At 41.8% G+C, this 20,122-nt stretch overlaps 1 protein-coding gene across 1 annotated transcript; it reads left to right on the forward strand.

Moving 5' to 3' along the window:
* The first annotated feature begins 1,427 nt into the window (after window positions 1-1,427).
* ntrk2b (neurotrophic tyrosine kinase, receptor, type 2b) lies at window positions 1,428-20,122 on the forward strand. Its single transcript, XM_076283400.1, has 17 exons — window positions 1,428-1,624; window positions 3,047-3,121; window positions 3,228-3,299; window positions 4,341-4,409; window positions 4,894-5,042; window positions 6,320-6,456; window positions 7,805-7,937; window positions 9,052-9,354; window positions 9,473-9,499; window positions 10,426-10,460; window positions 10,614-10,713; window positions 11,019-11,207; window positions 11,600-11,730; window positions 14,408-14,580; window positions 15,262-15,502; window positions 17,550-17,708; window positions 19,937-20,122. The coding sequence occupies exons 1-17, from the start codon at window positions 1,428-1,430 to the stop codon at window positions 20,120-20,122; spliced, it is 2,376 nt and encodes a 791-aa protein (XP_076139515.1).

Genomic DNA, 20,122 nt, shown 5'->3' on the forward strand with positions numbered 1-20,122 from the left:
ACCCAGCACTCAACCCAGATGCCCCGTAGATCGGGCCTGTGTTGTGGTCAGTTTATTGCGTTTACAACCAAAACGTTGTCTCCCTCTTCTGGATGCATCGTGCTACTACACCCTTGATCTCTCGTTTCCCAAGTACCTCGTTTCAGCAGCAGTTCTAAATGATCTATCCCTTTTGTTTTTTGTTGTTGTTACACTGAGCCATCTCGATGGCTATTTTGTTCCAATAAAGTACCTATACTTTATTGTAAATAACCTACCTTGTTTTAAAAACATACCTTTATTGTCTCGTCTGTATAACGCCGGCTGTTTATAAACACCGACATATTTGGCCTGTTAAACAAGTTTACTGTAAAATAGTAGGCCTATATATTGTTCGATTATTCAGTCGAAAATAGACTCACAGTAACACAATAAATTACACCCTATCTAACCAATGTGCTTTTCTCTCTTGTCCCCTGCCTTCTTTCGTCTGGAATGCAGGGCCAGACGTATTTTGTTTAGTAATTATTTGTCTTAGATGCAGCCCATCTTGTGCGTCAAAGCGCACGTCACACTCCGGTAATGGCCATCCATGAAAAAGTGGTATTGTTGAGAACGCGCGCTTCATGCGCATGCATGGCATGGGGTTCAAAGCGCACCTATGTGTTGTTGGTATGCAGAACTGAGTTCATCACTCACTTGAAATCAAGGGTCAGTGTTGAAAATGCCGAAAAAATAAACATGTTGCACCCTAGCAGTCACTGCCTGGTCACGCAGTTTACGAATTATTATAGGCTAGGCTATGCACCCGTCTATCCTTTTGCACATGGAGCCTATCTTTGAAAGCTCATCTTGCCATGCAGAAATCGGTCAATAACGCTCTTTTAGTTACATTGGTGACAAAGTGCCGACAGCATCGGAGGGCAGCTCACATTTGAACCAATTATTGAGTAAATGCAATTATAACGATGGCTTGAGGAGATGCGCTCGTCCGCGGCAGTAATCAATAGGCGCCTGCAGGTATACGCTGCTTTCTCGCACACGCACTCTGTCGCTACATCACCACGCACTCCCCGTTTTGCTTGTTTTCTTCCACGGCGCTGGATGTAGCGTCAGCACCGTAGATATTGCATAGTGCCTGCGGCGCCACGTTTTTGCCACCCAGTGCCAGTTTCTCGGAGACGGGGCGGCCGTTACTGACACAGGACGGGGGATTTTGGCACCCTTATTCGCGGCGTCGACATGTAATGGTGTGATACCACCATTCTGCGGAGACAGAGGGAAAGGCCATTCCATGACAGTCGCGCCTCACACTGAACAGCTCTGCGCTTCCCTGATCAGCGGCACCCGCGTCCACGCTGCTGAACCATACTGCTGAGATAATATCAACAATTAAGAACCAAAATAGCGCTTTAATCAAATATTGGTGGAATATCCTGGGACCCACCATGGTCGGAGGGGGGTGTGGAATGGCTCGCTTGGGATTCTACGGGGTTTTGATGGGGCTTTGGGGGTTTAGCGCCGCTTCTTGCCCTACATCCTGTACTTGCAGTACCTCGAGGATTGTATGTATCGAACAAGACCCGGGGATCGAGGATTTCCCCAAATTGGCGGAGGAGAGTGACATGGAAAACATCACAGATATGTAAGTGTGACTGACAAACCCAACGAGTGATTGATCTTAGTGACGTGTCAAATGAGCAGTGCTTACAATAACGCACGCTATTAAAAATGCCTTGAACAGCCTATCATGTTATGAAGGCTAATGCAATAAATCAATTCATGAGAGAATGAAATAATTAAACAAATAAATCAGCATATGTGGACTAAGGGGACGGTGGTGTACCATGACATCCGTAACCTTCCCATATCCCCCATCATTCCGAGAAGGGTAGAGCAGAATGCAGAGGACCTTGACAAATACAAATTTGGAGGAACCTTACTGCAATAATATGTAGATGAACATCGAGCATGGTAGTGGTCATAGTGAAAATATAGTCTAAATAATCGAATATTGATAGCCCTCTAACGTAGGTAGGCTTCATCAATGGCTTCATCCTCCTTTTCTACTAGAGGAAGGTGTGTGTGAGCGTGAGTGCCGAAGATGTGTGTGTGTGTGTGTGTGTGTGCGCCCCCCCCCCCGTCTTTTTGGAGGGGTGTATGGGCATGGCAGTGGCATGGCATATTGTAGTTATTGTATGGCCACAATAAACGGTAGCTCACATAAACATAGGTAGGATAGTGGGAATTTGGAGACGGACTGACACGGAACTTAGGCACTGAGGCTACGGTTTTGGCGGAGAGAACCGCTGAAACCAGACCGTGAGGAATAGACGGGGAGGAGAGGGGAGGGGGGTCAACCCAAATGTCTGATAGAATCTTCACGCACTCTCACTAAAAGCCTCGAAACGCCTCAAAGATGATTCTCGCCTTGATTCACAGATGATTATTGAATCGAGTATAGGCCTAAGTGCTTCGGGATGCACTGGTGAAACTGTAGCCTTGCATCGTGTTCCAATAAATGACAAAGCCTGAGCGAGGGCTAGCCTACTGATAATCATAAGATTAGGAGCCGGATACTTGGGATGTGTCTCTGTTCCATTTGAGATCTCAAAGCCGCTGTTTTTTCCTTTACTCATCTAAAATATTTGGGTTAAAGAGAATACTATTCCATCTCCTACGGGGTAGTCACAGCCCAGCGTGTCCGCAAAGCAACAAGCATCGGCGCCTACGCAAATATGTCACTCCGTTTCCAGGACAACGGCTCAACGGACTCTCTTTAGGCATGTACCATAGGCTACTAGGATCACGTCATTTTAAGATATAGCCTAGGCTATTTTTATTTAAAGCCATATTCAATTTGCGTAAACTGTGCATAACATGAAAGCAGGTCATGTCAAACCATTAATTTCAAAACATTACATGGCCCCTGAAAATATGAAATTGAAACAGGCCTATTTGTGTATTTGTAGGCCTGATAAGATAGATTGTTAGGCCTAGGCTACTCAGGAGCTAACTGATTTAATTTCCACTCAACGGTTCAATGTTTTTTATTCTCTTTGAATAGATTCATTACAAATCAGGACAGATTATTTACAATCAGCGAATCACATATGAAGTCTTACTTCAATCTCAGGAATCTGTAAGTATTATTTTAATACGAAAATCATCATTAGGCTATACCTATTTGAGAAAATACATGTTAATGCTGTTATTGTCTGATTTACCTTGCCTTTCCCCTTCAACAGAACTGTTACAAACTCTCAACTGTCATCAATATCTCCGAAAGCCTTCCTCTACAATGCCAGACTTCAGTATCTGTGCGTAATTTATGTATTTTCTGTGTTTCTCACAAGCCTACCACTATCACTGCTTTTTTTTTTTTTGCAGTAGCCTATGACTCCCTGTTTGTTTGTATTATCCTTTCCTTATTCTTGTCCAAATCATTTTGTCTCAAGTGCAGTTAGGCTATTTTTTTAGGATGGGTGGGAGCATGCCCAATTCAAAGACCAGTAGCCTAAGGTAAATTTGAAGCAGAGTAATGATTATTGTGATCAAAGTTCGAGGTCTTGCTCCTGTCTCTGACAAAATATTACCTTGGTCTTGTCGTGGTTTAGATCTTGGTGATAAGAAGTACAGACTATTTTGGGTCCAATCCACTTTCATCATTTATGTTTTTTTTTTAATTGCCCCTATGATTACACTGCTAAATAAAATGACACTTTCTTGGTCACATCTGTATTTTTAGGTGCACTGTTGCACAGTAGAGTGGTTAGCAACGTTGTCAGTCATGGAATATTGCATTTTATTGTTATACAAACACTTGACCACAGTCTTCTGTGACAGTTGCTGTCCTCCTCAGTGTCCACTATATTGTTCAGTAGTTTCCACCTTTTCACTTGAACGTTAATCGTGGTCAATCCTTGATACATTGGTTTTGAGTTTGGGGTTTGACCAGGGATGCACCAACTTCAAGTACCAAGTTCAAGTACTTATTTGTGTACTTACAATTACCTTCACCTTAAAATGAATTTGAACACAGGTTTATTTTCATTTGATACATTCTGGTTGTCTCTGGTCTTGATTTGTATGGTCTGGAATCTGGATTGTCTTGGTCTTGAATGTAACACCTTTAATGACAGATGCCTACTGTAGTATTCTTATAGCTGTCCGGGGGACAGTTTAGCATGGTTTGAATGATTGTCAGTAGCAAAGTGAAGTGGCTTAAGTACAATTACAACTTGAACTGCCACACTACCAAATCACAACTGAATGTTGTACTCATTTTCACATGGAGTGTTGTGTTTTTCTTGTTGTGTCAGGAGAATATGCTACAACTGATGATTTTTTCTATCTTTCAGAAATCTCAAAGACAATAACCTGTCAACATTATCATGGAAAGCGTTCAAAAATTCAAATATGTCATATTTGTAAGTTTCTGAATGTCTAATTCCTTAACTCATTGTTTCCATTAACTGTGGTTGGTGTGTGTGTGTGTGTGTGTGTGTGTGTGTGTGTGTGTGTGTGTGTGTGTGTGTGTGTGTGTGTGTGTGTGTGTGAGTGTGTGTGTGTATATGTGTGTGAGTGTATTTGTGTGTGTGTGAGTGCGAGTGTGTGTGCATGTGCAAACATCGGCTTATAGGCAGCCTATATAGCAGGCTTGTGCAAAATTCCAGAATTTAATTGAAACTGGCTCTTAAATTCCAATTCAATTTTTGAATTTCACTTGCATTTCAATTGAGGTAGCAAACAGGAAGCAGAATTGCAATTCAAATTGTGCACAACCCTGCTATATAGGCCTAAATGTCTGTTTGTGTATATAGTGTGTGTATGCACAAACTATTTATATGATATTGTATATGATATACAGATTATATTTACAAGCTTTGTTGGGTTACTCATTTGTTTGCATAGGTATCTATCTGGCAACCCTCTGCAGTGTTCTTGTGAGAACATGTGGATTAAGTTGTGGCTGGGCCTGGATGAGACTGAGAACCAGGAGCTCCAGTGTATTGATGAGGGAGGCATAAAGTCTCTGTCCAGATTGGCCCCAGCAGCCTGCGGTAAGCTCTGCCCTACCACTAAAGAGATTTGTATGTCCCATGACCATCACACATCATCTATTAATGTACATGGCTGTAGACGTCAGGACTAGCCTACCAGTGCCAGTGGCTCTGTTTTGTGATATAATTGATCAGATATGATTGTGATAGAAGTTGGCAGAACAGAAGGTGCTTGGTGGTGGTGGTGGTGGTGGTGGTGGTTGTGGTTGTTGTTGTTGTTGTGGTTGTTGTTGTTGTTGTTTTTGTTGTAATCCAAGGCATTCTTTTAAATAATGAAAGGAGGATAGAGGCCTGCACACTGTTGTAAAAGCTCCAAGGCAACTTTATTTTAGCAACGTTTCCTGGGTTGCCTGGGAGCTTTTACAACAGTGTGCAGGCCTCTATCCTCCTTTCACTGCTGACACACAGACCTGGCACCTGGTATAATCTTTTTTGGATATGCGTACCCTTCCCTTTGGAACTGATTATTTTAAATAATGCATACCATGCCTTAACACTATGCTCACTAACTCACAATGATCTGCATACTATAAGATACTATAAATTATCAGCAGAATCTTATTGGTGTGCGAGACCTGGGAAGTTCTGGAGATCACTGTATTGTGTTATTTGAGCCAATCAATGTTCAGTGGAGCTTTCATATTCAGTAATTCAATTCAGACCTCCATATCTTCCACCATTCTCAGCACTCCAGAGGGGTAGTTCCCTGAAGCTATAACTAGAACAAGTGTTTTCCCAGTCTCTTCTCATTTTGAATTTAAATTCAACTACGAAGGCAACATTTGATTCAGTATTTCCTGTCACTAAAGTCCTGGCATAGCAGATGTTTCTTCAGGGAAAATCCAAAAGTGTTTTCTATTTTTTCTGAAATTGAACCATTAGGCAATCACAATCCATATACTGTAATACAAGGAGGGAAGAAACATCATTCAAATGTTTAAGTCAGACACACTTTACGGGGATTTAGTTTAAACTAAATGTGTTTAATAACACATCTTCTACATGATTTTGAGCTTTTTTCTTCTTTCAAACTGCCAAAAACAATGTACAATGCATCCTCTAAACATACTCTGATTTCAGGAAATCGCACAACCACTAACTGCCAAAAGCCAGCAAACACATGTCAGTGTTTCAATAGATAGCTTGTGATAGCCAAAAACAAAGTCTAATTTCTACCATGTAGCAAGATGTTTAATAGTGTATTGTTCTATTAACATTGCACAATCAACATAATGTGACTGAAATGTCTGAGTTATTGTTTTCTTCCAATCTTGCAGAACCTCCCACAGCCAATGTGACCCCATCCATTCTTACTCAGATGAATGGAACCGATGCCACAGTGGTCTGTACAGTCTCAGGACATCCCACCCCAGAGTTCATGTGGAACACCGACACCCTGGCAACCAGTGCTGAGGTAACAATAGTATCTCTAGTACCGTAGATACAGGGAATGGAATGCTTAGGAGTAAGACAAACTCTAGCTTTCACCCATAGATATCTACAATCACTTTTAAAATGGTTTATAGTTTGATAATAAGCTGTGCCAAAAAAGGTGCTCAGTTCATCAATTCAGCCTGGTTCACTACTACAAACAAATTGACGAATTTGCAATCCCTATTCAGCAATTCATATGGTGGATAGACAGTGATATATAGAATTCCCAATCCAAAAATTTTTGTTGTTGTATTTTTACATAGCTATGCCACCGACATTCATATGAAATGTATCAGGAAAGCCTATTTCACCACTCCTCAGACATTACCCCTTCTTAGACTGCCAGCCTCTAATATTCATTCAATATTCATCCATGACCCCATGTACATCTCACCACAAAACCAACAATTTAACCCCCCATGGGCTCACTTACCATACCACTCAGGCATCCAGCTCAGTCTGTGCTCAACAATATTCAGTTATAAAGACTCCTGTCTGGGGCGCATTTTAACCCCCACTGCCTTTCACTCTCTGACCACAACCAATGATTTGACTGGCAAAGAAATGCAATTATGACAAATTCCACTGTAGAATAAACCAGCCTTGAGTTAAGTTTTTGTTCTGTTCTATTAATTATCATCATCGGGTGTATTACGCTATTAGGCCTTAAAAATGTATGATGAGACAGAAGGCCTAAATGTGGAGACTTACAAATCACATTTTCAAATCCCCTCACTTAATGTTATAGCCTCAGTCGACCCATTCTAGCTTTGTTTTTGTTCCTTAAGACTGATTGTCTGCACTAGTGTATGCACTAGCGAAACCCAATCTCACTTACAGTAGCTGTCACAGTGACTAGTGGCTTGAGGGGAAAAGAAATACAACAGGAGTCGCTCTCTAATACCGACAACAGGAACATGTGCAGTGCCGAGTTAGATAGAGAGAAAGTCTTGTAAATGTTGTAAAGTCATATGCCATGAATCAACTTTGTATTTCTGTATTATGAATAATGTAAATGTGCAACTATACTCCAGATATGGTACTGGAGTAACAATATAAATTCACAATGCCCTACACAGACATTTTACATTTCTTTTGTTTAATGTTTCAGTTGCCTTTGTGTTTTAATTGGTTTCACATTTTTAAAATGGTAATTGATCAAAACAAGAAAAGAAATCTGCTTAATTTAAATCCCAATGTATTGCATAGTCACAGTATTCAAGAAGAACATATCAAATGACCAAGAATCAGATATTCAGCTATTAGTCTGTTAAGTAGAGTAGAGTCGTTTTTGTTTTTTATTAACACTGTTGTTTTGACTCTCCCAGGTGTACCCGTCCAAGCTTGAGTCCAGGCTGGTCCTCAGCAGGCTCTCGCCAGCGGACAACGGCCGGGAGATCACCTGCAGCGCCGAGAACGTGGTGGGCCAGAAGGAGGCTACCCTGCAGCTCAACGTCCTCTGTAAGAACAGCCGTCCTGACCGCTGGGCACTCTCAGGTTCAGATTCAGGTTTGCTTTCAGGTTCAGAGGGGCCAAATGACACTGGTGCCCAACTCGTCTCCATTCAGACTTGCTTTTACCCTTTAGTCCAGTTAGCTGTTCAATTCAGGTCAATTTAGTTGATTTATACAGCGCCATTACTGAGTGCTTTTGAGGGCAGGCAGATCAGGCATGTTCTGATGGAAGGGTTTCCCTCCCTGTCCAATTCATTCTAATAGATCCAGGTCCCTGCCATGGCTGACGCGTTGAACCATGGATGCATCCAGATCTACACTCTTAAAACGAATGTGTTGATAACAACACAACTTGCGTTGTTTTTTTAACACATCTCTGTGTCCAGATAGGAACAACACATTCATTTTAAGAGTGTATGCAGATGATTGATGCATGGATCATTGAGATTTAGATTTTTGCTGATGATTGACAGAATGCACTGGCCAATAGTCGTGCTCTCTGAACCTGGAGTTTTCCGCCCCTGCAGATCCCATAAACTGGTCATTTCCTCACACTCTCCTGCTGGTGTGGTCATCTTGACTCTTCATAAGTGTTAGCTCCTACTGTCAACTTCTTGCTCCCTCTGGCGTGACTCACTTAGTTCCACTGTGGTGGACTTTTTGACTATGTCAAAGATGGCCTCTTTGTGTACATTGTGGTGGTTGTATTTTCATTTTGTGTAATTCAAGTATGTTTTGGTTCACCTGAGTGCCTTTAGCCAGTTTTATTGATTTCCTGTCCACTTTGCTGTACTCTTCCCTGTGTGTGGCACCTTGCTTCATGTTGTTCTCTGTGCCATTCCTCCCATCTGGCTGTGTGGGTAACCAGGACAGACTCCGTGTGGTGGCGGGGGAGGGGACTCACTTGCAAAAGCTGTTGCACCTTCCTGTCTAAACGCTGTCAGGCTCTTCCTTCTGTGTAGCCCCTTTCCACTTGTCCTCCTCTTCCTCTTCCTCTACCTCCTCCTCTCTCCTCCTCCTTCTCCACTCTGCAGTTCATCCCCCCTGAATCCTCCCAGTGCCCTGTGGGTCATTCTTCCTCTCCTCTTCCTCTTCTCCCTTTCTTGTTTTCTCGTGGTCAGTCCCTCCCACCATCGTGCACCTGCAGGAGCCGCGTCAGAACGCGCACTGGTGCATCTTCTTTCTGGTGCGCGGCAACCCCCTGCCCACGCTGGAGTGGTACCACCACGGCGAGCTGCTCGTCGAGCACGGCTACGTGCAGACGCGCATCTACGAGGAGAAGGAGAGTGAGAAGGAGGGCTGTCTGGAGCTGCAGAACCCCACACACATCCACAACGGCGAGTACAAGCTGATGGCACGGAACAAGTACGGCACAGATGAGAAGAGGGTGGAGGCTCACTTTATTCCCCCTCCGCCATATGTTGGTGTGTATATAAATGGACAGGGGAGCTGTGGGTGACTATGTGATGTTGTGACTTTTGTTTACCTAAATATTTGTGAACAAAACTAGTATTTTTTTTTCTCACTTTTTCTCTCCTACAGATGAGCCCACCGTACCTTACTATGAATGTAAGTGACTCATAGAATACTATTTTTCTCCTACCTTAGACCTATTCTCATCTTGTAATGGTTGGTTTATTTAATTCATCTCTCACACTTGGATTGTATGTCAGCTTTTTTAGATTCCAAGATGTTCCAATTCCGAGTCTCAATTGTTTATCTAAACTCACAATTATGTAATGCTGAAGACACAACAATTAAAAGTTACAAATGCAACCAATTAAAACTGATGATGAAGATAAATAGTATCATTTCTTTCTCATGCCAGGTGGCGATGGGTTTCCTGAGTGCCAAGGTACAGTATTCATAGTAGTGTTTGCAAAAAGGTATTGATAGAAAAAATATGGATGATTTTGAGGAACACAATGGATTGTGCTGCTTGAGTTAATAGAACAACATGTCTGACACAGATCCACTCTATTATGTTTGTATTCATTTTGATCAGAGATTCTACAACAGAAACCATTTCTGATATAGTAACTTCCGTGTTTTGTCACATTTGTTTGGCTACTTGGCTAAAACATTCTGGTTCAGACCCTGAATAGAATTAAATATATTGATCCTAGAGAAAATGGCTATAGACGAAAACTATTGGGGCTCAATACTCTTGTCAGTTCAAAGAGTGTAAGACTGGAGAACCAAATCATGATATGGTTATGGTTATGGTATTTTTATTGACGCTTTTGTCCAAACGAACTTTAAAAACTGAATTTTTGGCATGGCATTGGAAATTTAAACAGGTGACCTCAAGATGGTGGCCTTTCATGTTATAAGGCTAGTGATTTTATGTTGGAGAGCAATTGGTATTAGCTTCAGTGCCAAAGACACATACTGTAATCATATCAGGGGAATAATTTAAATAGTGATTCATACTGCTGTGTGCACTTTTCCCACAAGTCCATCATGCATTTGTCTCTCTGGTTTTACTTGCACAGATACTCCACCCCCACAATCCGAGGACAAGGTGGCTGTAAGTATCAGAGCATTGATAAGCTTATAAGCTTATAGTATGGTGAAGATATGATGAAAAAAAGTGGTGATTTCTGTCTGTCTATCTAACTATCTATCTGTCTGTCTGTCTGTCTGTCTGTCTGTCTATTTGTCTATCTATGTATCATTGTAGGTATATGCTGTGGTTGGAGTGGCTGGTGTCGCACTGACAGGGTGCATCCTCATGCTGGTCATTCTAAAGTACGGGAGGAACTCAAAGTTTGGCCTCAAAGGTAGGCATGTCACCTCACAAGAACACAAAACAACTGAAATGATAACTAGGTCTAGAGTCGTGAAAACGAATCATTAAAAACAGACTTTTTTGGTTGTCTAGTTGTGTGTTTTAAGGCCATTTTTCTTTGGGGGCCGTTTAATGTAATTGTCATGGTAGTGATTCTGTTCATAATTATGGAACAATTGCAAATGATTCTTCATATAGCATAGCTTGTTATTTGCGTGTGTATTTATTCTTGTACTGACCCTAGTAGAGAGAAGCTGCTTCTGTGCCTAAATGTAATTTTGTCTCCGCTTCCATCAGGCTCCTCATCCGTCATCAGTAACGATGATGACTCCGCCAGTCCTCTCCACCACGTCTCCAACGGCAACAACACCCCGTCGTCCTCAGAGATGGGCCCCGACGCCGTCATCATCGGAATGACAAAGATCCCAGTCATCGAGAACCCGCAGTACTTCCGCAACACTGGCAGCATTCTGAAGATGGACACGTGTGAGTTGCCATGGCGCGCGGCGAGCCGGAATGGCAGCTGCCAGCGATCCGGTCCCTCCAGAATAAATCTGAGCCCTGGGCCCCGCCACTGGCCAGTTGTCATAGTGACCACCCCTGCTATTGCCATGGCAATGACATTGGGATGGCGACTGCTCTCCTACTTAAAAGAAAAGAAAAGAATGAAAAAAGAAAACATTTGAGGAACAATTTTATGATTGATTTTGCAGAGTCAAACGCAGACTGACTGGATTATGTTAACCTCATGCGTACAAAATGTTTTGACTGTTATCTGGTGCATATGCACCCTTCTAGACAAATACACTTATCAGAGGTTAATGTGACATCTGTGTACAGGTCCTGTAAGAATAAGAGTGAATGTTTCTTGTTCACAGTTGTGCAACACATCAAGCGCCACAACATCGTCTTGAAGAGAGAGCTGGGAGAAGGCGCTTTTGGGAAGGTTTTTCTGGCAGAGTGCTACAGTTTGTCACCAGACCAGGACAAGATACTGGTGGCTGTCAAGGTACAGAGCTCGGACATTGCAATATTTACACAGCAGTTCATTGATCTGTGTGAATGTATCTGTATCTGTCTCATGCTACAATCATTTCTAGGTGAGTGTCCATGGATCCATTCCCCTGCAAAGATACACAATTCTCTTAAGAAATTGAACTTGCAGAATATTGTACTACTGTATTGAAAGCTTAACTGTGATAGATTTCAATGTAGCATCTAGCATATTGTGGGAGGTATGAATCTAATTGTTGGCCATTTTTTCAACTTCATTTCCTAGTCTGAGGTGTCATAATCAATATTTTCCAAAGACATTTTCCCAATGAATTGATATTCATGGGATTGATGTCAGTACACTGAAAGAATGGAGTAGAGCACACTGGGGTGGAGAGAGTTTCCGTGAGCATGCCTCGGAAGATGGTGAAAGCAGGACCAGATCATGTTACTGCCAGGCAGAGCTCGTGGAAGACATTTGTCAGGAAGATAAATAAGCTGCATATCACGAGTCACTGTTCAACATCTGCCACAAAACAAAAGATGTCTACCGAAAAGGACCTCAGAGTGGTAAAATACAATATTTTTTACATACAATATGTATCAAGCACATAAAAGAATGCCATTGGCAGTTTAGGAGTATTTGATATTTTATAATGAAATAACCATACACCAGGTAGGAGTTTTTGAGTCCTTGATATATGTTGGTAGCCACATTTTACTGGCATTTGCATTATATGGGTATTTGCCATTAACACCTTGTGATGTTTTATGGGTCTTTCTACTGGCCTTGTTTCCAGCACCTCCTGTGTTTTCATGTAGAGGGCGATGCATTCATTTGTCTCCTGTTACATGAGGTCATATGATAGCCTGGTCCTTGGATGCTACCCATACATCCTGTGTAACTCCTGGAACGTGCACTCAAAGCAGCAGCTCGTATAGATCATGCTGGCCCTCATTGATTTCTCTGGCCGGAAAGCATCGGCTCATATCACAAGATGTCTGGTGAGCTCAGTAAGCTGCTTGCCTCGGTGGCTGGTGATCGGTCACTCTTGATACGCCACGAATAATATTTCTAGTCCATTCTGTTAGGGCTGAGTGAGTTTATCACCTGGTTCTCTTTCTGCTGATGTTGAGAGGGTTCTGTACTGGTTCCTGGTGCTATTATAGTTTGAAATGTTCAAATCTGATCCGAGAAATTCACAGCGACTGAGAAAAACTGCAGAGTGAACTGTTATACTTTTGGACTTTTGTTCATAACATTGACAAAGGAACTTTTTATTCTGATGGCACTGGCATGTTGATCAGAATAGATTTTCTTTTGAGACAAATACTAAGCATTCTGAGCAAGTCATGTGCTTTCGCAGGCAATCCACTGAGTGCTGCAGTTTGCACAAATTGTCTCGAGAAATGCACTTACTGTTGTGCAAATGTTAGTTATTTGAGAAATACACCAAAATGTGGTATAATTTGGTCCTGTGCAATTAAGGCACCATCATATAGAACCATAATATATACTGAATACAAAACTACCGGTAATATGAAGAGTGATATAACACAGTTTTTTACAATCGCTAAGTGTTTACCTATATGTAAAATAGTGTAATAGAGCAGTGTTTTTCAACCTTTTTTGTGCCATGGCACACTTTTGACACTTAAAATGTCCCACGGCACACTAACATCCTGTGTGAAGAAAAAATAAACATACCATAGCCTAACATTTCAAATAATACACAGGCCTTATTATGGCTTCTATGCAAGACCTGCTCAATAAAACAAGCACCCTCTGTTTCATTTGTAGGTGACTATCTAATTTAATTGTTGTTATGAACTGGATATGTGATGATTCTGTGAATACTGGATATGGGGGCCCCTACAATGCCTGCATACCACAAATAGTGCAATCATACAATCAATGAGAGCATGTGGTTATAAATTCTTTGATGCAACAGTTGCTTTTCTGGACCAGTGAGTGACATTTGGGTAATTTTCTGCGGCACACCTGATGATCTCTCATGGCACACTAGTGTGCCCCGGCACAGTGGTTGAAAAACACTGTAATAGAGAACGTTTTTTATATGAACAAAATGTGGTTTTGGTAAGAAAACTAAATCATTGGCTAACTGTGACTACAGATTGGACAAAAACATGGTTATAAATAATATAATATAATAATATATAATATAATATTTCTCTAAAACCTCACATTAAGCAGAGGTCACCTTGATCTCTCTCTCTCTCTCTCTCTCTCTCTCTCTCTCTCTCTCTCTCTCTCTCTCTCTCACACACACACACACACACACAAACACACACACACACACACACACACACACACATAGACAGAGACACACACAAACACACACACACCTTTGTAAGCTCCACATTTGAGACTGTTCTCCTGTCCCCACCCTTGTGTTTTTCTCCACATTCCCGTGCAGCCAGCGCATAGACCTTCTTAATGGCCACTGCTGCTGGTTCTCATCCCTTCCTGGTTTCTGTCAAGGACCAGTAAAGTAATTGCCCTGGTCTTGCTTCAGGACCTATTAATCCTGGAGGCCTGGTTTTATGTAGGCCTTGCATCCAGCGCAGCGGCTGTGATGGTGATGGATTGTTATGTGTGTGTGTGTGTGTGTGTGTGTGTGTGTGTGTGTGTGCCCTGTGTGTGTGCCCTGTGTGTGTGCTGTGTCCTGCAGACACTGAAGGAGGCCAGCGAGAGTGGCCGGGCGGATTTCTACCGCGAGGCCGAGCTGCTGACCAACCTGCAGCACGAGCACATTGTCACCTTCTACGGCGTGTGTGTGGAGAGCGACCCCCTTATCATGGTATTCGAGTACATGAAACACGGCGACCTCAATAAGTTCCTCAGGTGAGCTGGTGTGAGGGTGTGTTTGTTTGTGTATTTCTGTCTGTCTGTCTGTGTGTGTGTGTGTGTGTGTGTGCACCTGAATGTAACACAAGAAATACACAATATGCAATCTTAGACTAGCTATATACAGTATGTTGCGTATATGATTCACTGTACCACAAAGTCAATGTTGCTAATATATGTATTAATGCTCGTGTTTATGTTAATACAGATTTGGATAACTGTATATAAATGTATATGTATTTTGACATCTATCTATATTATATGTATGGACAATATATGGATTGTCTTCTATGTGTGTATGTTTGTATGTGTTTGTGTGTGTAATGTGTATGTACACATTTGTCTGTGAGTGAGTGAGTGTGTGCAAGCATGCATGCGTGCGTGTCTGTGAGTGAGTGCGCATGCATGCGTTTGTGTCTGTATGTTCGACTGTCCTCTTGTAACAGTATTGATTGACAGTATTATTACATTGTGGCTTGAATGTTATTCCTTATTTGTGTAAGTTGCTTTGAATGAAAGCATCTGTGAAATTAATTCACTAGTTCGCCCATCTGTATGATTGCTATTGCTGAGCGTATACAGTAAGCTAAACGAGTGTTTGGCATGGTAGCTGGCCGTGGTCCTGGAATGCTTGAAGCGGAGATCACAATGGAGCGATGTGTGTGTGTGTGTGAGCAGGGCCCACGGTCCGGACGCGGTGCTGATGGCGGACGGTCAACAGAGCGTGATGGTGGAGCTGACGCAGTCTCAGATGTTGCACATCGCGCAGCAGATCGCTGCGGGCATGGTCTACCTGGCCTCGCAGCACTTCGTCCACAGGGACCTGGCCACGCGCAACTGCCTGGTGGGGGAGAACTTGCTGGTCAAGATCGGCGACTTCGGCATGTCGCGGGACGTGTACAGTACTGACTACTACAGGGTGAGTGTGTGTGTGTGTGTGTGTGTGTGTGTGTGTGTGTGTGTGTTTATGTGCTAGGAAAAACCTGGTGTGATGTCAAGTAGTAGCCTATTAATATATTTAGTCCTACTCATCATGGTATGTACTAAAGTTGCCCTGCCAATGGAAATCTTCTCTATATTTCTGTCATACTGTAGTCCTTAACATATATATATCTCATTACATTCATAATTCACTTTCAGCCTAAAAGAATCATAGGTGCACTTATAATGTGCCTGGTTAAACATATCCACATTAATTTAGCATGACAGCATGGATTTAATCCCAATTACAAATCAATTACAGATCGCTAAGCTTGTTTTAATTGTAATAGCATTAGGTGCTTTATGGCTCGATCAGTGGTTGGACAGAGAGGTATTTTCCTTCAAGTTACATGTAACTAAATAATAGATAAAATGTTGACGGTAGATTTAGAATTTGTCAGTAATGTCTTAAACAACCACACAGACACAGCAAAACCTCTTGATTAGTCTCACACCACGGTTTTGCACTTGTAGAGGCAAACTTCTATAAATACAAAAATAACGAGGCAAAGATACAAAATAAATTGTGACAGCCATTTTAGGCATGGAACCCCATTGCCACTTAATGGGTCTTGGTATCGATGACAAACAATTGCCTTGAGTGGGTACAAAGTCATTTGGTTGCTATATATAGTACCTGTGCTGTCCAGTTCACTATCATAGAAAATCTATTATGGGATATTTTAGGGACAGGAGAATTGCCTGTAGGTTACAGTTAATCTTTATCTTAGTATATGAATTAATTACATTTTGTGTACTCAACATCCATTTATGTTTTAACATCTTATCAGCTATTAAACTAGACTTATCTCTCCTTTCTTTACCTTTAATAATACCATCCTCATTTTGTAAGTCTATGGATAAAAGCGTCTGCTAAATGAATAAATGTAAATGTAATGTAAATCTTAAAATGATAGGTACGACCAAATATTGCTGTTGTTGTTGCAAGCCAGCTACAATGTTTGTTATTCAGTATACTGTATTAACAATGTTCTTGACTGTATTAATGCCATACTATAAAAAACAGAAAGTCGTAACTGTCGTAACTCAGAAATACCACACAATTCATCAGTCCACACACAGACTCCCCCCCCCCCCCCCCCCCACACACACACACACACACACACTAATGCTGAAATGCAGTTCGAGGTCTCTGCTGTGTGCTATAGAGACACCAGTGAGTTACAGTTATAATAATTCCCCCCAGCACTGTTTATCTCTTGCCATTTAAATGCAAATTCACTAATCCCCACCAAACTGCAGTTTCCATGGATATAAGGGGCACTGACTGGTGCAAAATGGACAGACTAGTTTAAATTTCGTCCTTCAATAGAGAGCTTGCTCTTTGCTCTCACTGTTGTTGCTGCTCACTGCACAGTAAATATATGTCAGTAAATACATTAATCAGCTTCTTTGATCCACATTTAACCCAGCTCTGAATGCTGAAGAACAATCAATGGAGGAAGCAAGCTACCCACTTTTATGTATTGATATCAGACAGTAATATGGAATATATAAGGAGCAGTGTAGATGTGCTGTACTGTATGGCAGAAAGGGCTTCTCTCAGTAGTATGTAGCCTCAGTCTCAGGAGGTCTGTGGAACTGTGGCATGGCCTGGAAGTGTGTGTGTGTGTGTGTGTGTGTGTGTGTGTGTGTGTTTGTGTGTGTGTGTGTGTGTGTGTGTGTGTGTGTGTGTGTGTGTGTGTGTGTGTGTGTGCCTCAATGGCTCCCTCTGCTGTGTGATTCAGAGTACATTCCATCCTTACAGATGTGCACACGTGTGTGTGTGTGTGTGTGTTAATCATGATGCAGCACATCTACATCTAAGATATAAAACTCTGCCTGAATCTGTCATTAATGTGTATAAAGGTTAATCTATAACACCAAACCTCTGTTTATGTCTGTCTCTCTGTGTGTGTGTGTGTGTACGTGTGTGTGTGTGTGTGTGTGTGTGTGTGTGTGTGTGTGTGTGTGTGTGTGTGTAGGTGGGAGGCCACACCATGCTGCCCATCCGCTGGATGCCCCCAGAGAGCATCATGTACCGGAGGTTCACCACCGAAAGCGACGTATGGAGCCTGGGCGTAGTGCTCTGGGAGATCTTCACCTACGGCAAGCAGCCCTGGTACCAGCTCTCCAACAACGAGGTCAGACACCTCTGGGTCTGGGTTCTCTGCTCCTTCTCTGTTTGCTCGAGATGCGTTACGTTAGTCGTTAGTCAATGACTTGAACCAAAGTCAGCTCTCGACAAAGGAAAGGTGTTGACAGTATGCTCAGAATACTTACGATTATTTTGTGACAAACACTAGTTCTGTGGGAACACCCCAACAGTAGATCTGTAATGACATAGCTATTCATTAGCATAATTTCAACAGGTATTGAAATGTCAGACGGTAGTGGAGAAAGGTCTGATGAAATGAAAAATATCAAGGAGAATATATGACATACATACTGTATGTACTGTGAGTGTGACAGCTCTAAATACATCACTGAAAATACCCCACTTTATCCCATTACAGTTTTTTTGATCGCTTTAATGCTTGTGTCAACTCTAACATCACGTTTTCAAAACAATTAACACTCAGGTCTAAACAAAAGCGATCTGGCCAAAATGACACATGTTGCTTGCAAAAGGCTTACTCTCTCAAAACATTTAAAAACATGCAGCAAAAGCTAATTTTGTCTTCAAACAATACATGTTGTAGTCAAATCACTGTGTGATTTCAATCAGTCATTACACACTGGACAACAAAATGCAAAATATAGTTCTTAAAATGAGGAGTTTCAATCTTCAATTTTGCTATGTCTGTGTCATTTCTTTATCATTTTTCTGGTATCAGAAAAACTGTCAAAAGACTAAATGTACTGAATAAAAATGAATTAAGTATAAATACTCTTTTGATCTCTGCATTTATCCCAATCCGTGAATTAGTGAAACACATTCAGCACACAGTGAGGTGATGCACACACTAATCCCGGCGCAGTGAGCTGCCTGCAACAACAGCGGCTCTCGGGGAGCAGTTAGGTGCCTTGCTCAAGGGCACTTCAGCCGTGCCTACTGGTCGGGGTTCGAACTGGCAACCCTCCGGTTACAAGTCCGAAGCGCTATCCAGTAGGCCACGGCTGCCCCGAATTGTATTCATTCCTCCCAAGATGTAACTGTCATTGACATGTAAGCCCTACAGTAAACACCACAAGACGGATTTAAAGAAACTGGGATCCACTTGGTCTTCATGAACACCTTCTTTGCACAGCAGAAGTCATCTCTTGCAAATGTATTCACACATTTTCATTGGGTTCACACATTTCTCACACCCTTTTGCAAAACAGTTAACACAGATGTCATTCAAAAACCCCAAACTCTATTGGTTTTCCCATGCTAAACAAAAGGAAAACATCTTTTCACAGGTGGTAGAGATTCCTTGCATAAGTCTGAATCTCTGATACCCCTGTGTGAAACTGCACAATTCTTCAATCAGCAATCATTCATTATCCATAAGAGATGCCATGTCTTTTCTGTGTAGCTATTTGCAAGTATGGATCTAATGCACATTTAGACAAAGTACTGCATTGCCTATTTGGTGAAGAAAACAGTACAAAAGGTGTTTACTGTGGATCTATTTTGATGAAAAATGACAAGTAGTTTAATGCAGTTTGTCTTGCCTAGGTGCTTACTGTAGGTCTTATATGTCTATGACAGTTACATCTTGGGAGGAATGAATACAAATATATTTTTTATTCAGTATATTTTGTCTTTCCACTGTTTTTTTCTGATACAAGAAAAATGAGAAAGAAATGGAACAGACATAGCAAAAATGGTCATTTTGAGAACTATATTTTGCATTTTGTTGTCCAGGGGCAGGTTTCCCAAAGTTGCATAGTTGTTTGTTTGTTTGTACTGGGTTTTTTTTTCACCAAATAGGCAGTGCAGTACTTTCTCTACATGTGCTTTACTGTAGATCTATATTTGCAAATAGCAACACAGAACAGACATGGCATCTCTTATAGATAATGAATGATTGCTGATTGAAGAATTGTGCAAAGGAGTTTCACACAGGTGTATCAGAGATTCAGACAAGGAATCTACTACCTGTAAATGGATGTTTTCGTTTTGTTTAGCACAGGAAAACCAATACAGTTTGGGGTCTTTGAATGACATCTGTATTAACTGTTTTGCAAAAGGGTGGGAGAAATGTGTGAACTCAATGAAATTATTTGAACACATTTGCAAGAGATGGCTTCTGCTGTGCAAAGAAGGTGTTAATGAGGACCAAGCAATCCAGAAAACCTGTAACTCTCATTCATCAGTCACTTGAACTTGACTTACTCCACTGTCTCCATAACTTCCTGTTTTACTCTTTGGCACCCCCTGTAGGTTATCGAGTGCATCACCCAGGGCAGGGTGCTCCAGCGACCTCGCACCTGTCCCAAGGAAGTGTACGACCTGATGCTGGGCTGCTGGCAGCGTGAACCCTACATGAGACTCAGCATTAAAGAGATCCACGGTCTCCTGCAGAGCCTGGCCAAAGCATCGCCAGTCTACCTGGACATCCTGGGCTAG

This window comes from Alosa pseudoharengus, unplaced genomic scaffold (genome assembly GCF_046254945.1).
Source record: "Alosa pseudoharengus isolate Yale_2024_CS ecotype anadromous, Long Island Sound unplaced genomic scaffold, YU_APseudo_1.1 YU_APseudo_1.1_scf_14, whole genome shotgun sequence".
In the NCBI taxonomy this organism is placed as follows: domain Eukaryota; kingdom Metazoa; phylum Chordata; class Actinopteri; order Clupeiformes; family Clupeidae; genus Alosa; species Alosa pseudoharengus.